The sequence below is a fragment of the Micrasema longulum genome, unplaced genomic scaffold, assembly GCF_059751315.1.
Source record: "Micrasema longulum isolate JH-2025_06_02 unplaced genomic scaffold, ASM5975131v1 h1tg000041l, whole genome shotgun sequence".
In the NCBI taxonomy this organism is placed as follows: Eukaryota; Metazoa; Arthropoda; class Insecta; order Trichoptera; family Brachycentridae; genus Micrasema; species Micrasema longulum.
This window is the reverse complement of record NW_028277248.1, coordinates 1,803,011-1,820,331: the sequence shown is the minus strand read 5'-3', so window position 1 is coordinate 1,820,331 and position 17,321 is coordinate 1,803,011. Positions and strand designations below refer to the sequence as shown.

At 32.5% G+C, this 17,321-nt stretch overlaps 1 protein-coding gene across 6 annotated transcripts in view; it reads left to right on the top strand.

Annotated features, from left to right (window-relative positions):
* The window catches only part of cher (filamin A protein cher), a 149,266-nt gene that overhangs the window by 109,323 nt on the left and 22,622 nt on the right, over positions 1 to 17,321 (top strand). For all 6 annotated transcript variants that reach the window (XM_088227166.1, XM_088227135.1, XM_088227161.1 and 3 more), the window contains 3 exons: positions 11,600 to 11,740; positions 14,756 to 14,925; positions 17,152 to 17,277. In XM_088227166.1, the coding sequence (XP_088083292.1) occupies positions 11,611 to 11,740; positions 14,756 to 14,925; positions 17,152 to 17,277 (426 nt within the window). In that variant the 5' untranslated portion in view covers positions 11,600 to 11,610. The remainder of the gene's footprint in view (positions 1 to 11,599; positions 11,741 to 14,755; positions 14,926 to 17,151; positions 17,278 to 17,321) is intronic.

Sequence of the window (17,321 nt, the reverse complement as noted above, 5' to 3'; positions counted from 1 at the left end):
CCCACCTTTTAAGAGTTAAACTAATCTGGATTCCAGACTGGTCTAGTAACATCTATCAAGCCGTCCAGCACACAAAACTGTATTTCCCATTCCGTCCGGACGAGGGATTATGAATACGCATATTTAATTATTTACTAGCTATAATTTCCGTTTGAATGACAGTCGTCGACAGAAATACGAGTATATGAATTCGAGAAAAATATTTCAAGTGGGCGGGGTTGAGAGAGCATAATGAAATAAAATATAATTTTTTATGTACATATTAAATTAACATTCAGTTATTTTTATAAAATTTGTTATTTCGGCGTTAATAATGTTTATTAATTGATGATTTTCTAGTTAGTTATCATAAAAAAACAGTGTTATTGAGGAGTATCTAAAAATAAGAGTGTATTTGAAAAAAGTAAACATGACGTTTTTACTCCAACATTCTGGATAAAAACAAATAATCACAACTAGCAACACTTGATTTTTTTTTATGTTGTCACAACACAGGGTTGCCAATCAAAACATGACCTAACGTTTCGTATTTAATTATCTCTGAATATACGAAAATATACCTATATTCTATATTACCTATATTCATAGAATTAAGAATAGTCCAGAAGGAGCGTAGAATCATATTTGAATACATCGAACTGTGTCTAAAAATCACCCTACTTTCGCCGCGCGCATTCTCGAAGTCACCGCGTAATGTTGCTCGGTGGGAAAAAATATACTCATAACACAAATGTAAGGTAAAAAAAAGCAATCTGTTAATTTCTCTAAAATTTTATTGTGCACGCGGAAACATTGATTGACACAGCAGAGTAGATAAGTAAAGTGTCATTAATTAAGAGTAATTGAATTAATTAACTTAGAACGTAAAATATAAAACAAATTTTATTTCACGTTAAACGGATATTTTTATATCTAGTTAGATAATATTTGACGTTTTAAAGATAATGTCGGTCAAATGTCCACCACGGCGTTATTTAATCTGAGGTCCAATGTTCATTAGATGAGCAAAGTAGGGTAAAAAAAATTACTACACTGGCAACACTAACGAAATGTCCATTTAGTTTACTTCGACAATCTGACAGATGGAAAAATAATTAAATTTTTAGTAATGCATTTGCTACTTACACGCACCTTTGCTAATTACACATGAAATGTGATCCCAGCAGTATTTCTACACTTTAAAACGACACAACACGGCATAGTTGAATTCAAATCGAGGTTTGCGTACTGAGCGAGGTCTACAAAGAAACTAATGGGTCAAAACGTAAAACTACTCTATTAAGAGTAGTTTAGTCCCCTTCTGTTTGATGCGCGTATGCGGTTTTTGGACGCTGAACCACTCTTGCGTCACGAGAAAACTGTTTTTGTCGTGTATTTTGTATGTAAATACACGAGATAATACGGTCGCGAGAGCATTTGGAATACCAGCCCTAATGGTGTTCCACAAGGGACAATTTTGGGTCGGCTATTATTTTTTATAAACATAAATGAACTATGTGATCTAAATGTAGAAGGAGAAATATTGTCATGTGCTGATGACACCGCTATCATTGTTTATAATAAAACATGGGAGTCAACCTTTAACGACGCTACAAAAAGTATCACGATAGTAATTAACTGGCTTGAAACAAATTGACTTATTTAAATTTATTTCAACAGAGGGGGGAAAGATTTTTGACCTTATGACTTGTTATTGGCTGGTTTAAGTGGCCACTTTACACACTTTGTAACATTCACCATTCTGCCCATGTTTGAACATCCACATTTCCCCGACTCTTCCATCTGTTGACTTTTGTGAAGTAAAAGAGCTGAAACCTTTATCACGTGGGTGAGATTCATCCGGCTGAACCAAATCACCTAAAAAAACAGTTTTATAATTTTTATACTTCTTCTTTTACCAGGTAGTAATTCAACAATGTTTAAGTATGTCCAAATGCTTGCAGACCAGCTGGATTTCCTCCCTAGAGAGTTATTATTTTCCCTCTCTGTTAAAATAAATTTATATATGAATAACTCCCGAAGGAGGAAATCCAGCCAGTTTGCAAGCATTTGGACATACACAAACATTGTCAAATTTACTTAGCTTGAATAAAAAAAAAATGTTTTTGCATTTTCAAATCTCAAACAAAAGCGGCCCTTCACAGAATTTGTCAATTAAAATACACGATTTGAAATGTAAATGTCTGAAATAAGTGCTACAAAATAAGGTCAGGGGAAAGCTATAAATGTTTGGGTATATACATAGATTATAAGCTAAGATGGGAAAACTTTTTTAAAGCTCGAAAAGCTTTAATTCAATTTTCAATCACACATGGTGTAATAGGATGGGGAGGAGTCTTGGACGTGCATAGTCGATCAATAGAAATTGAACTGAAAATTATAATTAAGATCATGTAAAAAACACAGAGTATTTCCTAGTAATGAACTATACGTAGAGAGTGGACTAGTTTAGTTTTAGAAAATTTTACATTTTTCAGTGCCTGAAATATGCTCACATAAATAGGGAATTATTAAGCAATAATTTAAATCCGATTAGCAACAGATCCGATAGTGTACTGTCAGTTCTAGGATGCAAAACGAAGTTCGCACAGAGGCACTCTTTACAAGTTGGTCCAAGATCCTTCAATCCCCTACCTAAGGAATTATAAAACATTAAATTTCTGATACAGTTTAAAATAGGTTTGAGGTCTTAGATTAGCGTGAAAGGAACAGAAGACACCTTTTAAAAAATAAAATACAATATTTAAAAGAATTATATACTGCAAATAAATCCTATTTTTGTAATAGCCGCGTATGTTAATCTTGTTTTTCTTTTCATGGTTACGTCATGCCATATTTATATACTTTAAACTTTTAAATGATTAAAAAAGGAATGGCCCACGCTTAGACAATGAAGTTTTTGAGGGCATTTTTTCCAAATTACGGTATGGCTTAATTTTAAGATGTATTTTTGTAATGTAGATGTAAATATATGCAGGGAAATATAAACAAATAAAAAAATGATTTACACAGAAATACATGTAAAAATTAGTGCCATTGCAGTGCCTTATGCACCACCGGGTGCAGAAAGGGAAGCGATAATTGTTTTGATGAATTAACTAGATCCTCAACACATAGACAACTTAAAGAAATACAAACTAAAACCACTTTCGGACAAAGGGATTTTGAGTATTATTCAATTAAAAGCTATAACCTTCTTCCACTATCTATTAAAACAATTAGTAACGAGAAAATGTTTAAAAAGGCTATAAAAAATGGGTAGTGGAGCTAGGTTGAAGTAAAATGGATTGTCTCATTCGCCCATACCAATATTGAATCAACTGCTCCACAAGTGTATAGCTTATGTTAGTTTTTTGTTATTTTCATTGTGTGTTTGTTAATTATCTTCGTTTTTTTAAGTTAGTCTTCTTTGTTTATTCTCAAATGTATTTGAAAAAAGTGTATTGTTAAGTGTCCTCGCCACGGGAAACCCCAGTGAGTTTGTAAGCAAAAAATATGAATAAATAAAATATATAAATAAATTTATATTTTGAAATTCTAGAAATGACAACCAGTGACAACCCTGATGCGCATATTCGTCAACGGATAGAGGGCGGGGCAGTGTTCTAATTTCGAATCGAATTCAAATCCGACGCCATTAAACAGATGAATCATTTCACGGAAAGAATTTCTGTCGCAACGTGAAACAACTTCCCTTTGTGTGGAAACTAGAAACATTTCTTTTTATATTCGTAATTTGTAATATTTATGGCTGTTCCCGTGTTAACGTTGAAAATACCTACTGTAAAATATTGGACCGACGAAATGGCGACATTCTATTTTGAAATCGTATTTATTATGTTTTTTTTATTTACAAATTTATTTCATAAACACATTTATATTTATTTACAAGAAATCCATACAACACTTACTAGAGCATTTGATTTATTTACGGTTATTGACCATTTTACACAATTTTACATTTTCACATTTTACATTTTTTTTTGCACCACAACAGGCCAGGAGGCCTAATTACAGTGGTGAATTACATCACAGAGCACCCAGGCTTGAGAAAAATCACATTTTAAGTTTTTGTGTTCTCACCGGGAATCGAACCCGGAACCTTCCGTGCGTGAAACAAGCGTCTTGACCACTACACCACGGAGGCCGCCGAATAGGGTTTAATAGGGTAAAGCTTATACTAATGAATTAAGCCGCATAATATTTTTCAGTCTGCACTCACTTAGAAGGTTGCAAAAATTCTTATCCATTAATACTAAATGCACCCTTGTACAAGCATTATAGTAGTAGTAGTACATTAGTAGTGGGTAGTAACCCATTCTAGATTACGCTGATGTTTCCATGACTGATTTAAGCTGTGAGCACTAGATAAACTTGAACGAACTTCAAAATACATGCATAAGGTACATTTTTGGTCTTAGGAAATATGACCACATTTCTGATTATCGTAGGCGACTGAAATGGCTCAAAATCAGACAGCGGAGAGACTATCACTCCCTCTCACTTCTGTTCAATGTACTTCATATTCCTAACGCTCCTATATACCTGCGTGAAAAATTTCAACGCTTATCAGTTCATGGTTTACCTGTTCGTTCTCATTCTCAAGGCACTCTCTTAATACCCATCCACAATTCCTCTTTCTTCTCTAACTCATATAGTGTCCATGCGGCTCGACTGTGGAATCATCTCCCATCCACCATCAAAGATGTTACTACATTATCTCTGTTTAAATCACGTCTGAAGAAACATCGCCTTTCTCTTCCTTAATCTCTCCTCCTTTCCTCTTTTTTTTCTTTTTCCCATTGAGTAACAGTTTTGACTTACGGTAATTTACTACGTTTATTTCTATTTTTTATTTATCTTTAGCTTTTTAATCTTTTTTTTTATTGAATATGTTCGGTAACTTGAATTATAAAAATAAAACTTTAATTTTATTGGTTGGTTGGAAGAAATTGTCATTTGGCAATAAGCCCGCCAATGTACATATAACATTATGTACAAAAAGTTGAATAAATAAAATAAGCAAGATTTTTAATGATGCACACGCTTACACACACCTCTCTCACACAAATACACAAAAACACACTCTTTTATTGTACTTTTATTATATTAAAACAGGTAGAGAAATTTGTGTATCTGGGAAGTACGTTAACTAGCGATGGAATGACTGAGAAAGATATTGAAAGGGGGGTGAGAGCCGGTGCCAATCACACTTTTTTAACGGTTGGATTGAAAACCGAAAAATTGTGAAAAGAACAGGCCTCTTTATTACCGATCTACAGCATAATAAACAAAGAATAGTTGGGTAATATATTTATAATCATATTGAAATATATTGCTCAACAATTTCCGAATAAAAGGCGAATAATTTTTTCGGTTGAATCTGCCCCTTTTTAAATGTTTATTTTTTAGAATTTCTTTTTTGCATAACAATAGGTATACATTAGTTACACTACTACTACTACTACTACCATCACGCCATTTCCCCGTAGGGGTAGGCAGAGAGAATGGACCACCACACACGTCTATCCTGGCATACAATCCTAGCCTCTTCCACATTCATACATCTTGTCATACATGCCCTTCGGTTCTGTCTGCTTTTGACATGACCAGACTTAAGATTTTGGTTTATCTGATCATGCCACGTCTTCCTTGGTCGTCCTCGTCTAACGTTGCCGTTCATTTTTGCCATATGTACTTGTTTTACCATTCTCTCGTCGTCCATTCGTTCTACGTGACCAAACCATCTCAGAGACCCTTTCTTAATCTTATCAGTTATACTTGTCTCAGATTTACACTCTCGCCTGATTTCATCATTCGTAGCCCTGTCATACATTGATTTCCCACACATTCGTCTAAGAGATCGCATTTCAACCGCGTTCACTCGGCTTTCACCCTTCCTCTGCCAGTTCCATGTTTCACTTCCATACATAAGTGTTGGGACTAAAACTCCGTTGTGCACTGCCAGTTTAGCTTCGATTGACATATTTTTATTAGAAATTACTGTGCTTGGTGCTCCGTTCATTTTGTTGCTCGCATTCACTCTTCTTTCAACATCTTTTTCTACTCTTCCATCTCTTGAAAACATGCTTCCCAGATACACAAATTCTTCTACTTGCTCGAGACATCCGTTGTTTACATTTATTACGCAGTCAGTAACCTCACTATCCCTTTCAAATACCATCACTTTTGACTTACTTTCGTTCATCGCCAATTCGCTCTCCAGGCATACATCATACATTCTAGAGACTATTTGCTGCAAATCAGCCTTGCTGCTTGCTAACAGAACTGCATCGTCAGCATACAACAAGCAGCTTACTGAAAAATTATCCATTTTTGCTCCAATACCCATACATTCTATCTCTTTCATACAGTTGTCCATGTATAGATTAAACATTAGTTACAAATACAAAAAAAAATATTACATTAACACAAAAAAAAATATCACAAAGGCATGACCTGTGCGTGGTTATGCATTTTATTTTAAATTAAAATAAAGGCTACTGGAAGAATACAATAGAAAACAATAATTAAAAAATGAGTGCTGATATTTGAACAAAATTTTCTGTTTAAATTTATTTCAACAGAGGGAAAACATTTTTGAGAAGGGAATATGGAAGTCTAGGCATTTACAGGCCTATGACCTGTCATTGGCTGGTTTAAGTGGCCACTTTACACACTGCGTAACATTCACCATTCTGCCCATGTTTGAACATCCACATTTCCTCAATTAATATGCAAGCACTTGGACATAATCAAACATTGTTGAATTACTACCTGGTAAAAGAAGCATAAAAATTGGGAAATTGTTTTCAGGCGTTGCCTAGTAGGTGATTTGGCTCAGCCGGATGAATCTCACCCACGTGATAAAGGTTTCAGCTCTTTTACTTCATAAAAGTCAACAGATGGAAGAGTTGAGGAAATGTGATGCAGTCATCACACGTGCAGAGGAATTATATATATATATATATATATATATATATATATATATATATATATATATATAACGATGGGATAATCGATGTGCCATCATTACTGGGATGGGTAAAATTCCAAATTTCGAGTCGTAGGTTGAGAAACAATAAAGTACCATTCATCGATCAGCATAGAACAAACTATGGCCTTAATTTTCCTATGACCCGACCCGTCTTTGTCGTATTGTTAACTCAAGAAAAGATCTGAGCTACGATTATGAACAGCTATCTTCATTGGTATATACTGAGACGGTATAAACTAATATCGATATATATGTACGAAAGTGTGTATATTTGTATGAAAATTCAAAGTATCTTAGTCGGTAACCGGTAATTGAACATGTTTAGAAAAAAAAATTGTAAACATATTCTATTTTTCATACAGAAGACTTAATTTTACTTTGTAGATGAAATTGAAGATAAATTTTAACTTCCCATCAAAATACAAACCCTGGACTTTTTTAGTTTAAGTTTACAACGATTAAAACGAGCACTAAATAAATAGCCAAGATCTTGTCTTGATATCCCTTTATGTTTGTCAATGCTTTTTTTCTACTGTTTTAATGTTTTGACTATTCTTATATTGTAATATAAATACCATAGAATTAAGAATAGTCCAGAAAGAGCGTAGAATCATATTTGAATACATCGGACTGTGTCCAATAATCCCCCGACCATGCCCTATTTTCGCCGCGCGCATTCGTGATGTCGCCGCGTAATGTTGCTTGATGGGAAAAAAATAATCATAACCCAAATGTAAGGAAAAAAAAAAAACTATATGTTAATTTCTCTAAAATTTTATTGTGCACGCGGAAACATTGATTGACACAACAGAGTTGATAGGTGAAAGGTCATTTAATAAGAGTAATTGAATTAATGAACGTTGAACTTAAAATATAAAACAAATTTTATTTTACATGAAATTGATATTTTTATATCATGTTAAATAATATTTGGTGTTTTAAAGATAATGTCGTTCAAATGTCCCCCACGGTGTTGTTTAATCCGAGGTATTATTTTTATTAGATGAGCAAAGTAGGGTAAAAAAATTTACTACCCTGGTAACACTAACGAAATTTCCATTTTGTTTCTTCGACAATTTGACAGATGGAAAAATAATTAAATTATTCAGTAATGCATTTGTTACATACACATTCATTTGCTAATTACACATGAAATGTGATTGCATCATGTTTCTTTAAGATCCTAGCAGTATTTCTACACTTTAAAGGGACACGACAAGGCAACGTTGAATTCAAATCAGGAGTTACGTACTGAGCGACGTCTACAAAGAAACTAATGGGTCAGAACGTAAACCTACTCATTTTTGAGTAGTTGAGTCGCCTTCTGTTTGATGTGCGTATGCGGTTTCTGGACTATTCTTAATTCTATGGTTTTAACTATTCTTATATTGTAATATTAATACGCTATGAATTGCATAAATGGAGAATGTTCGTAAATAAATTGATAAATTAGTAAAACTGGGGAAGAGGATAAAAAAGTATTTGATAAAGATGTAGAGGGGATGTCAGGATGTTCCTTACGACGCGTTTTGTTTATCTTCATACTCCCAAATAATTAAACAATATGAAACAAAAAAATCTTACACCAAAGAGAAAAAACCAACAAAAGTTATTGTTACAATTTACTACTGAAAATGAACATTCAGTAGTATGAAATTTAATACATGAAATTAAGATCTAAATAATAAAATAAAGATAGATTTGGCTTACCTATGAAGTACCTCTTTATCAGCAACCACTAAAAAACCAAATAATCTTTTAAAACAATCACAAAAACACACTAATATGGCAAAATTACTGGAGCTAAACAGTGAACGAACTGACAATTACAGCTGTCAAAACTCTACGTCTAGTTTTAGTAAATTATAAAGTTTTATTTTGATGTTTGTATGTATGTATCTCATTTCAGGCAATATAATATAATACTTTTGACATATTGCAATAGTTATTATAATAAAAATACGTATATAGTTTTATTCCACTTTTAATATTATTAAAATATTTCAATAGTGTTGTGGTAGTCTTTTTTCTTCCGAATATCGATATCGATTTTTGATTTTAAATAATTTTCCGTCAGATGGGGTGAAGAATCGAAACGGGGTTTCAAATTTAATATCAATTTAAATATAAAATTAGTATTTTCCGTTTTTTCTAAGTTTGCTTCTAATAATCTCATTTACAGAAATTCATGAGTGTTTAAACGTCAACGTCTTGAAAAAGTCCAGGAATACATCGACTGCTCCAAGTAAGACAGCACTAAGTCATAAAAGATAGTTTTGCAGAAAAGCAAATTGAAAGTTTGTTTTTTTTTCCATATTTTTGGGTCAGGATTCACAAGTTTTTAAAAATTGTAAAAATATATTATTGGTCTACACTTTCTAAGTAATCTAGTACTTTATTAGAATTTTTACTATTTTATAGTGATTTGGGACATAGTGCTGTTTTCTTCGGAATTCTTATTTCAGCTATGTGTAGTATGTTGATTTACTTCTCTATTCCAGAGAAAATCAAATAAATTATTAAACTTTCAATGAGCTATTTTATTTTTAAAAATGAAAAAGATATCAACTATTAACATAAAAACCACCCAAATTTATGATATTTTCGAAAATCCTAATATTTAAAACTATTCAAGGCGGGGTGGGGTTTTTTGTGCGTTTGCACACATTTTTATCTGTTGGTGTCATTTTTCTTTTCCGAATAGAAGATATACCTATTACGGAACCCACAATATCAAATGAATCTTCTGAACTGTGTATAATAAAATAAATCATTTATAAAACCGACATATAAATTTTTCATGTTACTAAGTCGGTATGTATCTACAATTAACTATCTATGCAATACACAGTGATTAGGAATTCCATTGTAAAACTGTTGTATCAGTAGCATCGTAGAACATTCCCGTTTCCTCATTAAGATACATCATTATTATTTTTGCTGTTTTACTTGATATACCAATTTTTAACACACCACAATGTACCTATTTCTCTCTATTCTCAATCGAAACACAATACACTAATTACTCGAGACAAGTTAGTAAAACTGAAGCAAACTTAGCAAACCAATCAGCAATTTAACCAGCAATTCAACTTGTCAAATTTCAAACAATAAAGTTTTATCGACATTATTATTTATCGATCGAAGAAGAAAGTTAATATGACTAACAACTATAGACAAAAAATATTTCCCGAAGAGAAAGAAAGTAAATCAACTTACTTCTTTATTCCATGAAAAAAAATGCTTTTTGACATACAACTATTTTTTATATTAATTTATTAACCAAGTTAAAAGAGATAGAGTAATGAAAGCCTTATTGGAAAGAAGACAATGATTTATAACCTTCAGAAATGGAAGTAAGTCAAAAGCCTCAATTTCAGAGTTACTGCCTTCTTCCTTGGAGCAGTCGCTATCTTTGCAATTTACATGTCAAGCACTTATTTTTTATAGATTTTTATTTAAAAAATCTTTTTTTTATAGCACCACAATAGGCCAGGAGGCCCAATTACAGTGGTGAATTACAACACAGAATACTCAGGCTTGAGAAAACTCACAATTATTTTTGTGACTTCTCACCGGGAATCGAACCTGGAACCTTCCGTGCGTGAGTCAGGCATTTTGACCACTACACCACGGAGGCTGCCTTTTTTTATCTGCAAGTGTGGACTATATTTTTATTGCCAATAAACACCACATTTCGGCACTGAATCTAAAATATATAAATAAATAACTGAAAATAATAAATTGTTAATATATCATAAATAAATTTAAAACTTATTTTAATTTTAATTTCAATTTATTAACAATATTCATAAGATGTAAAACAGAGTATTAAAAAAAAAAGAATAATTATATTCTGATGAAATACATATTAACAGTAAGAATAGCAAACAAAAAAAAATCCCACAAATGCATGGCCTGTTCATGGGTATACAAGAAATGTTTATGAATTTTTTGCACCCATAATAAATAGATAAGTATAATATTTTGGTATAAAATAAGAAAGAGAAAAAAAAATATATAAAGGATTAGGAGATACTTTTTTTATTTTATAGTAATTAAAAAAGGAAATAAAAAATACAAAAAAACTCAAAAAGATTCCTTGTTATTAAAGGGCAACAAAATAAATCACAGAAAAAAAGAGTTTAAATCTTTAGTTTGAATCTAGGATAGTGCGTGTTTTTTAAAAGAAGGAAAATTTTCAAAGTTTGTAATTAACGAAATATTATCAATTGAAAAAGAATTCAAAATTTTCGGACTTATAAAATATGCATGTCTCAGTGCTAGCCTCGTTTTACGATGTGGTATTTCTAGCACACGATTCATTCTAGGCTTGATCTATTTGAATTACTTGTGAATACATTTTGGTTCTTAAATATATATTTTAAACATTGAAAACAATATATTTGTCTTATTTCTAAATGTTCAGCTTCTTGGAACAATTGGAAAGAGGGAAAAGTGCGATTTTTGTGAAGCATTATTTTCTCGGTTCTTTTTTCAAAGACTTAATGCATTCTGTCAGTAAAGCCTCGATATACGAGTATAGGTACATAATGTCTTTTAGGGATCAAAATTTTTCAATTATTTATTTTTTCTTTCCAGCGCAAATAAAGATGCCCTCCGGGAAGACAGACCTCCCCCTTATTGAAGACAACCACGATGGGACAGTCAGCATCAAATACGAGCCGAGGGAAGAGGGTTCCCATGAGCTGATGGTCAAATACAATGGAGAACACGTCCAAGGTATTATCATCAGAATATAGTTCTCTGGATTCAGCATTCCTGGCCTCTGTTATCATTATTTTTGAAGTTAGCAATTCACGGCTGACTTTTTTTTCTTTTCTACATGAGTACCTGCATGGGCACAACCCTTGTCGAGGTATTCATTTTCCATAAAATTGGGAAATATCACATACTACAAATCTCGATAAAAATATATTAAATGGATTTAGAATAATTAATTGTATTTTCAAAATCAATATGGATGAATATTTTGAAGAAATGTTATCATATATATACAGGGTGTTCGTTAAACCCTGTCACATCCGAAACCACGATGATCAGTATGGGCAAGAAGACATATTAGCATACTTTAAAAAATATTTAAAATAAAGAAAATTTGGAAAAATAAAATTAGCAGTTAACGGTGTGTCAGACACCCCCCTCCTCGTTTCTCCCCTGCTGAAGTAAGCAACCATTTGTTCTTTTTAATATTTTATTTTTCAAATTTTTATTCGTTCCAAAAATTTATTTTAATGTGCCAATATGTCTTCTTGCTCATACTGATCATCGTGGTTTCGGATGTGACGGAGTTTAAAGAACACCCTGTATACATTTTTTTTTTAATATGTCACTAGAAAAACGCGACATGTTTTGCCTTGATAGTTGTGACGTCAAGATTCGTGACAATGTTCTAAACAAATGTGAATGGTCGGGAACAAATAAACATGAATTGTGACGTATTAGAGGCGGCTAATGGAATGTTCGTTTTTGCGGGAATTCAAAATTACAAATTTAAAAAAAAAATTATACCACTAATAAGTACCAAAAATATTTTTTTTACTGGATAGTATTTCATAGATCTTTATTACTTTATAAATGTGAAAAAAACCGTGATATTGCCTTAATATAATAGTACAGAAACCGCGTATGCGCACCAAACTTAATCCGACTATACCACTCATAAATGAGTAGTTTTACGTTTTGGCCATTAGTTACTCTGTAGATGTCGATGAGTGCGTAACTGCCGAATTAAATTCAACTATGCCGTGTTGTCATTTGTAAGTGTCAAAATACTGCTGGGATTAAAAAGAAATACGGTGGGATCACATTTCATGTATAAGTGGCAAATTCACAAATAATATAATTTATGTATTCGAATATTTTACCGTCTGTCAGTTTGTTAAATAAAACAAGGTGGACATTTTGTGAGTATTGCCAGGGCAGTCGAAAAATTTTACCCGGCTTTCTATTAATAAGCTTTTGTATAATATTGCCGGCCTCGTGGTGTAATAGTCAGCGCGTTTGCCTGCCATGCAAGAGGTCTCGGGTTCGATTCCCGACATGGTTGATATGATATATTTATTTAAAAGGGTGTTTCACACTAGAATATTTCATAGTCCCTGGACTGGTACCTGAAGCGTAAGACTGATCACCTTACCTTCATGTAACAATATTTATACCCTTTCTATGAATACCGAATGGTCCTTCTCGCTACTATCCGTGGCCTTTTTATAGATCCTGTCGGATATTAAGATCTGGGTCCTGATTACAATGAAAAGTCAACATAGTTATCTTTAATTGTCAATAACGTGAATTACTTCATTGTTTAATGTGTATATTTGTATGTTTTTATAATACGAAGATACTTAATTTTTTTATGCAAATATAAACATTATTTTTTTAGACAATTATAGATAACTCTGTTAACTTCACATCCCAATCGGGGCCTTGGCGGTAAAACGATTAAATAATTTATATCCCTTTTAAAAGTTTTGTAATCATTTCGACGAATTTATAATGGCCAATCAATTTAAATACCAGTCAGTGAAAAATTCACCCCATTCATTTCTTCGAACAAACAAACCATCCCGCCGTTTCCCCGTAGGGATAGGCAGAGAGGATAGAACGCCATATTTATAGTTTATTTTTATTACCTTATACTTGTTTTTTATTTTTTACTATTATATCAAATTGCATTGTAGTATTGGCAAATACGCATTTCATATATACATATTTTTATTTCTTATTTTTTCGTGATAATATATGCTTGCTTGTTTATTAATTTAACTTAAATTTGTCTTTCTTGCATACCGTAACACTTGATTTATTGTTTGCTTTACAGAATTTATTTCATGAGCTTATATCTTTGCATTTTTTGTTTATATGCTTACTGTGTTTTCTTGCATACCTTTGTTATTATTGTTTTTTTTTACTTTGTAAAACTTTTTATTATATCCTTTCTAACTAATTTTACATATTTTTTCTGTATATTCTGTGTTTATTATTTAGTATGTTAGCATGTATTTCATTTTTATTTTTTGTCAATGCCTTTTGGGCGTAAATGAACAAAATAAATAAACAAATATCACTCTATCTTTGCATACATACCTCGCTTCCTCTACATTCATACATCTTCTCATGCAACTACTCCGATTATTCCTACTTTTGACATGTTCATCTTCAAGTATTTGATGGACTTTATGGTGCCATGTCTTTCTCGGTCTTCCTCGTTTTCTGCATCCATCAACATTGGCATCGTATATCCTTTTAGCCGTTCTTTCGCTGTCCATTCGCTCTACATGTCCAAACCAACGCAGCACCCCTTTCTTGATTCTGTCGATAATGTATGTCTCAGCCTTACACACTTCACGGACCTCGACATTTTTGCACCTATCATACATCGTTTTACCACAAATTCACCCGAGGGATCGTATTTCGACAGCATTCAACCTACTTTCATCATCATTTTTCCAATTGCATACTTCGCTCCCATACATTAGAGTTGGCTCTGGAGCTCCGTTGTGAACTCCCATTCATTTCTTCAATCCATTAAATTTCATATTATGTATTTCTGGAATACCTTCTTTCAGCACAAATATGCTAAGGCTACTAGATTACAGAGAGCTTCTTCGGGTATTTTTTTTCAATCGACAACTAGCATAAATATGTGAGAGTATTTTCTTCACATTATCACTGTCTTGAAAATAACTACCCTTTAAAAATCACAAGAGAAAATACAACATTTGATCTTTCTAGGTTCCCCGTATAAATTCCACGTGGATTCTCTCAGCACCGGGTCCGTAACCGCCTATGGACCTGGTCTCTCCCAAGGAGTCAGCGGGGAGCCGAGCCACTTCACCATCAGCACCAAGGGAGCTGGTGGTGGAGGCCTGAGTATGGCCGTGGAAGGACCAAGCAAAGCAGAGGTTTGTAACGTTACCAATCCACAATTACGTATTTTTTAAATGGGGAAACTAAACTCATTATTCATTAAATAAAAGATAATGGAATCACATTTTTAAGTTCCACTTAAGTATCATTTTTAATTTTTCGTTGCTCTCATTTAGCCATACACACCATTATCAAAACTTATGTGAAACTGCTATAATATTTTTTATGGTATTATTGGTTGGGAAGATGATTTTTTTTTTTACTAATAATTTTATTATTTAGATAACAAATATAATTATACAATATTACTACTAAATACAATGTTTATATTAATTAAATACATTATTTTTTACATTAACGTTTCCCATTACGTAAAATAAAAAAACAATTCTCGAGTACAGATTTTTTAAAAACACAATACATAAATCAGCCTATGTGGGCTTTTTTTATAAAAAGTGTTAGTAGGTACTTAGAAGTATATTTAAAAATGTTATGTAATGTACACAAATAAAAAAATTACCTTTTTTATAAATTTGAGACATCCACAAATTAGTAAATAATAAATTCTAAGACATTATTAAAGTTCGGTATAACTGGACAAAATTGTCACGTTTGACGATAGGTAGGAAATTTTAATACATTTTCCTCTTCCCCCCACCACCGCCCCTAGGACAACAATCTACCGAAAATTACTGATTTATTTTTCTGTATTGTATCCCTGATTTTCGCATATTGGAGGTTGGCAACGCTGCTTTGAAATTTATTTGAAGAAACGTCAAAGTTGGGGTGTTGAAATGTTCGTCTTATTTTAAATTTCAATATTATTATTACAATATTATTAATGACAGTCTTATTCATGAAGTCTGATTTCATCATCGATTATACGTGTTTATTATAGCATAACTGTCATGCTAATAAATTTATTCTAAAGAAACATTTAACGTCTTAACTTTCTAAGTAAAAAGACTCCGTTAATTTATCCAAGCCCTGAATATACAGAAACTGAATGTGGGTATCGTATTATAATAATAAGTGCATATTATAATATTATTGTTAAATGAATTTGCCAATTTTAATGCTTTTTAAAAATTATTAGATTGTTTTGGTAAAATTGTGCTCCAATATTGTAGGTACCTGATTTTATATTACATTTTCGGGATACCGATAAAATCCATATATTGCCTATTCTGAGAGAAATCAATTTGAATGCTTGACTCAACAAAAGTCTCGTCTCGTCTTCTTTATTCATATTTAGGACATGATACATACTTATAACAGCATCTTAGTTCCTTTGAATTGTTTCAATAGTCAAGATTTCGAAAAAATATCTGGTAAATGCAACCAGAATATATATTTTTTAAAAGTGCTTTTCAATGTGCTACAGAACAGCATTTATTTGGTATTTTTAGAAACATTATAATTAGTTATCCACTAGTCTAAAGACTTCAGTGGGAGACAATTTTTAAGGCCAAGTTTATTTTACAATCTTTTATATTATATATATTTATTTATTACCTTTTAACAGTCACTATAAAGTATTACCGTATGAGCGTGTGAGTTTAGTACTCTCCTATGGTGGAGAGGATTCAGAATAAATTTCTTCGGCTTCTCTACATGAGGGAGTGCAGATATTATCCATGGCTTTATCCAACTGAGTTCCTCCAGGGTATGCTCGGTTACAGCAGTTTGAAGACCAGAAGGAATGTGTATTTAACTACGCACTTCTTTCGATTGTTACGCGGTATTATTGACAACCCTAAAATTATGCGGAGCATTGGCAATCTCAGAGAATTTAGAGAATTTTATCAGTTGATACAGCTCAAAAAATGACATAAATACATTTTTAACTTGTTCTCAAATTTTGTCGTTTAGAGAGTTTTGATAAATCATAAAAAAACATTTGAACGAACATGTTTCATCCGATGTTTTTTAGCGATATATCGATGTTTTGAAAACATCGATGAATAATTTTTATTTTTCTGTCGTCAATGTGTACATATGTGTTATTTTATGTATATCTAACGTATTACCCTCTTATTCTTAGAGGTGGGGGTCAGTGCTATTCAAGCTCCTGACGTCACTGCGACCTGTTAAGATCTATTGTGACGGGTCCCCGTGAATAGTTCTCGCCCTCTAAGCCCAGGCCTATAAAGAGGTTTACATTTTGCTAAATCTCCCCCCCAGAACCTCAGTGTTTCCCTCAGAATTTTTATTATTTATGTACAATATGAATTAAAATGTAATGAATGTTTTTTCTGTAGATCACTGCTCATGACAACAAAGATGGAACAGTTGCTGTATCATATCTGCCAACGGCTCCCGGGGAGTATAAAGTCAGCGTCAGGTTCGGTGAGAAGCATATTAAGGGATCCCCGTTCGCGGCCAAGGTAGGTGGTTTTGTCCATGACTAATAAATTAGATGAATTTTCCC